This window comes from Equus caballus, chromosome 14 (genome assembly GCF_041296265.1).
Source record: "Equus caballus isolate H_3958 breed thoroughbred chromosome 14, TB-T2T, whole genome shotgun sequence".
NCBI lineage: Eukaryota > Metazoa > Chordata > Mammalia > Perissodactyla > Equidae > Equus > Equus caballus.
In genome coordinates, this window is record NC_091697.1 from 11,718,247 (window position 1) to 11,723,961 (window position 5,715).

At 35.4% G+C, this 5,715-nt stretch overlaps 1 protein-coding gene across 1 annotated transcript; it reads left to right on the forward strand.

The window, feature by feature from the left end:
- Nucleotides 1–3,914: 3,914 nt before the first annotated feature.
- LOC138917595 (olfactory receptor 2M3-like) lies at nucleotides 3,915–4,910 on the forward strand. Its single transcript, XM_070234697.1, has one exon. The coding sequence runs from the start codon at nucleotides 3,921–3,923 to the stop codon at nucleotides 4,908–4,910; it is 990 nt and encodes a 329-aa protein (XP_070090798.1). The 5' UTR covers nucleotides 3,915–3,920.
- The last annotated feature ends 805 nt before the right edge of the window (nucleotides 4,911–5,715 follow it).

The following is a 5,715-nucleotide window of genomic DNA, read 5'->3' on the forward strand; positions in this document are numbered from 1 at the left end:
ATGCAATTTTTCCCTTAATTTTATGGAGTTAATAGAGAGATTTTGAAAATATGAGAGAGAAAAAAAGGAGAGTGAAAACGGTGTTATTACTATATGAATGAGCCAGGAGAGAGAGGAGAAAATAATAGAAACTTTATATCAATAACCAAGGTAGCAGAACTTTCTATTTGATCTTAAAATCAATACAATTTATATTTCCAAGTTGGAAACTAATTGTATGTGAGGCCCTAGGGGAAAAATTGGATGATAACACACAGTGCTATAATTGAAGACAAGGAACTGAATTCCTTGGAGCGATTGCAAAATTAAATCACACATGACTTAGTAAAATTGTGTTGTGTAGATTTTCTTTGGAAATTTAAAGGTTTCCGGTTGCTCTGTGAGTAATATCATATCTTGCTCAGAACATCTAGAAGTTAAGACTGAGGTAGAAAATATATTCCAAAATATCTTAGGCATTCAGGCGTTCAATCAAATGAAATCACATTTTATTCAAAAGTTATGTATATTAGACTTTTTGATATTTTAAGATCCTTTAAATAGGTAATTTTTCAGGTTGATCTGCAACTTACCTTTTTTTCTATAAAATCATTATGTTTCTTATATGTGTCACAGTTTTTCTGAAGACTGAATGAAATAATACATGTGAAGATGCTAAGTAAACATAAGGCATGATTTGGAACAATGTAACATATGCTAAATTATGAATTACTGCAATGCTCTCCACTGGATCTAATCTGTGCGTTTGTGCTCCAGCCGCTTATGGGGATCTTATGTGCTCTGTCTGCGTGCAAACCTCTCTTGTTTGATTAAGAGAATACAGAATAAGCATGTAACTTGTCAAACAGCAATTGATGATATTGTAAAGGAAAATAGAACATTTTCAAAAATAATGGCAGGTGAATAACAGTGGAGGCTATTGGAAGATTATAGAAAAATAAAGGTGTGACAGGAATCTGTATAATGGTGGTGGTAAGGCTCATCTGATAAATTCACGCTGTGAAACATATTTGGTGAGGAATTTTTAAGAATTAACTCATTCTATCTTTGCATCAACCTTGTGAGGAGCGGAGGGAATTAAGAAATAATCTCAGAGACATTAGTTAACCTACCTGGTGACATAGGAATTGGTGGTAGAGCAAGATTCCAATCACATAAACCCGAGTTTGCAATCTTGCTCTACCACCAATTCCTATGTCACCAGGTAGGTTAACTAATGTCTCTGAGATTATTTCTTAATTCCCTCCGCTCCTCACAAGGTTGATGCAAAGATAGAATGAGTTAATTCTTAAAAATTCCTCACCAAATATGTTTCACAGCGTGAATGAAGGTCCGTAATATTTGCTTTTTATACAGAAAAGAGATAGTAGGCCACTCTTCTTCTGTAAGTTCAATAGATGTAGAACTTGCTATCTACAGAATAAAGAAGGAGTCCTAAAGAAAGATACACACGTGTGAGTGCTGGAACATGAAAGAGAGAGATAATACACAAAGGTAAAGGGTTTTGGAATAGGAAAGAATTTCAGGCACGAGAAACCTCCTCAGAGGAGACCTAAGCTCAATCGTATGTGTATATATGAGCTAAACCTCTCCACCGACTGCACTGCAAATATTTCATTTCTTTACTAGGAATGGACAACTTAACACTGTTTCTCAACTCAAATTGATCAAGATTTTACAAACTGACATTAATAGAAACCAGCTAGTCTTGATTAGTTCTACTATCCCACACTGCTGTTCTTCCAGAGGGTTCTATTATGGGCTAAAATGAAGAATGATTTTACAGATATGGACATAAGGTGAAGAGACAGGAACTTAAAATATGTTGGAGTTTGTTGTTGACACAGGGATCATGAAAAGCATCCATGAGCAAAATGTGGGGTGGCCAATGAGTCCTAATGATAGAGGCAGATCCTGCCGTTAGTTGATAATGGGGACAACAGCAGCATAGTGCTAAATAGTTACAGCATTACCTTAAACAATTTCTCTTTTAAAAGATACTCCAAAGAAATTTGATTTGGAGGTTTGGACATAGAATGGACTGCAGGATGGCAGCAACATTTCACTTGCCCAGATGATCCCAGCTACATGAGTAAGACTGAAGCTCCACAGCACCATGCGGCTGTGTCTAGGCAGAAAGAGAAACAAGAAGAAAGTTAAGTACAGGTCAAAATAGTTTCTGGTCCATGGAATTCCTCAGGCCAAACAGCTTTCAAGGTTCCTAACCTCCTAGTTTATAGAACAATTAATTATGCAATTTAGGTCCAAATGGAAAGAACTAATGATTCTGTTGTTTTGGATAATATTCCAGGATGCAGCACAATTGATTAAAGCACTGCTTTGTACAAGGGAAAAAAGTGGTAAATCGTCAGGGGATAATTTCATCTACGTTGTTTTTCATAAGTGTTAATCTTTATATTTTAAAACATAGGGAGAGGGAGAATTCCACACAAGTATAACACCATGAGTGAACTTGAAATAGAAAATACGTATCACTTGCTAGAAGGACTGAGATTATGCTGTGTCAAGTGATGTGTTAATTTTCTGTTGGGCATTAAATTTCATTTAGGTAGTATGAAAAATCATGGGCAATTTTCAAGAGAAATTTTTGAAGGTATTTCTGTGGTGCATATAATGACAGGTTCGCAAAAGGTTAGAAGACTGTTTTAGAAAGATTTAAGCAGCAATTGTGTGTGAGAAGAGTGAAAAAATAAAAATACCTGAAAAAAGTTAAGTAGAATTGGTTATAATTATTCATACAGTGTGTGTTGAATTTCTTGTAAGCATTGCAAATGTAAGAAATGTTTCTAAGTGTGTTTATAACTAATTAGACATTTAAGATGTAGTGAATACTGGCTTATAATTGAACTGCAATATACACAAAACTGGTGACTATTACAGATAGAGTTTAGGAGGACACAAATGTGCAAGAGACAGAGTATGTCTACAAACTGTTCAGGTGGTATTAATGGAGACAGAAAGAAGAATGTCTTGTTCTTTGAAGAAGGAATAAAGAAAGAAAAATAAATAGATGTGAAAATAGAGAATTATCGATATGCTATTGTGTAGCCAAAGAAATCTCCCTAAAAGTTCTTGCTAAGAAAATGAGAAAGATAAATTTTATATAAACAATAATAGTCTAGAGATGAAGTAGGAGTAGTCTTTCTTCCCTCCAGTAGTATTTACTTATTTAAGAAATACTTACATGATACACACTGTATCCCAGCTAATGTTCATACTTTATAAATATGATCTCACTTAGTTTTAATAACACTCTATAATATATATATTATAAATATTCAAATTTTAAGAGTGGAAAATAAGTCATGGAGAAATTAATAATTGCCCAAGATCATGCAGCTAAAGTAATCTGTCACAGGCATTTGAGCTATGCTCTTGCACTCTTCTCTATCTTGCTTCTTGAGTAAAATGGCCTATATCTTTTGGACACACATCATTTTTAGAGATGGAGTGGGGGAAGAGCATATCAATGAGGAGCTACTTCCACTTCAATTCACCATTATTAGAATAAGGCCTACTTAACAGACTTCTCATAATTGATTTTTCAATGTCTTCTGTTGACCTGACATTTGACTAACTCTGTCTCATTTCCACAAATGCGTGCTTCCCTCTACACTTCGATAGACAGAATTTTTATTAGCATAGTGGTGTGATATGCTGAGTTCCATGGAAAAATAATGAAAATGATATTGATGTCTCAAAAATTCATGAGTCTTTCATGATCATACTGTAATTATAAAGGGATGATCTACACCACAGGAATTGACTTGTTGCCTTACTTGATTATGTGACTTGACAAACTCTCATGTTTCTACTATGTAGCTTATTATGTCTGTTAACAATACATTTTGCATTAAAATTTTCTCTCATGTTGCATTGTATATAGCGAAATATTCATCATGGCATGGGAGAATCAAACCATCAACTCAGGCTTCATCCTGCTAGGAATCTTCAATCATAATCCCACCCACATCTTTCTCTTTTCTCTGGTCTTGAGCATCTTCACAGTGGCCTTCATGGGAAACACTGCCATGGTTCTCCTCATCTACCTGGACACTCAGCTCCACACTCCCATGTACTTCCTCCTCAGCCAACTGTCCCTCATGGACCTCATGCTCATTTGCACCACTGTACCCAAGATGGCTTTCAATTACTTGTCTGGCAAGAAGTACATCTCTCTGGCCAGTTGTGGAACCCAGATATTTTTCTATGTGTCCCTGCTTGGAGCTGAATGTTTCCTGTTGGCTGCAATGGCCTATGACCATTATGTTGCCATCTGCTACCCATTGCGATACTCAATTCTCACGAGCCAGAAAATCTGTGGTCTCATGGCAGCCTCTTCCTGGATTCTTGGCTCCCTTGATGGTATAATTGAAGTGGCAGTTGCATTATCCTTCTCATATTGCGGTGCCCGGGAAATTCCTCATTTTTTCTGTGATGTCCCTGCCCTGCTCACTCTCTCATGCACTAACACATTACTGTTTCAAAGGATGATATTTATCTGCTGTGTTATTATGCTTCTCTTCCCTGTAGCCGTAATCATTGCTTCTTATGTTCATGTTATTCGCGCTGTCATTCGCATGGGAACTGGAGATGGTCGCCGCAAAGCTTTCACCACCTGTTCCTCCCACATCATGGTGGTGGGAATGTACTATGGAGCAGCCATGTTCATATACATGCAACCCACTTCAGATCGTTCCCCGACCCAGGACAAGATGGTATCAGCTTTCTACACCATTTTTACACCCATGCTGAATCCCCTCATCTACAGCCTTCACAACAAGGAAGTGGCCAGAGCTTTCACAAAGGGAAGGTCAAGCCTGGAGAGTAAGTTGCCCAATAATCTTTATGCTTTGCTTTTTCCCCTATATTCTTTGCTGTATGTTTAAATTGATGTATTCAACCAATACAATTCAGTATCTAATATTTACCCATTGTTATAGATTTATGGCAACTACATAGGATTCAGCTATGAAAAACTGCATTCTTTTTTTGAAATATTTCATTTTTCATAATAAATTCAACATACGGTTATAAGGAAATATTTATTGTAAGACAAAATGCACAATTTATATATATTTTAAATAATATCAGTTAAAAAATGAGAGACATTTTCCCATCCTAATACACATTGCTTGACTGTACTGATTAAACTTAGTATTTTAACATGTCATAGACATAACTTTGGCAAAAAAATAATTCTACTGGGTCTAATATCGTACCTTGGACTGTTCAATTTTTTAAAAATAGCCAATCTTCTTATATGCAAAGTTTTAGGTATGTATTTTAGATCATTATAAAAATAAATTTATCTTAACTGGATTGAGAAAACAGAAGTATTAGATTGAGGGGTAGGCATATGGAGCATTATGTGTACCGAACACTGTCCTCCGAATATCAGAGGATTGAGGAGCTCCCATTTATTTCCTTCGTCTATAGACATTAACCTTATAAATGGGTGACTGAAATCTGAATATGAATCTTTAAAGTCTAGATTTCCCATCCTTAGATTTTCTAATCCATATATGGGTAATATATGACAATTGCCTGAAAACATGATAATTGTTTTAATGAAGTCTTGTTTTTATGTAGTGTATATTTTTCATAAATCTCATGTCACAACTCCATACATATTGTTGTATACATATTATATTGTTATATATAATTATGGAGATTCTGGTGTTTTTATGAGAA

What these genes read in the sequence shown, in the direction of transcription:
- LOC138917595 (XM_070234697.1), top strand. Translation starts at nt 3,921, where the DNA reads ATGGCATGGGAGAATCAAACCATCAACTCAGGCTTCATCCTGCTAGGA.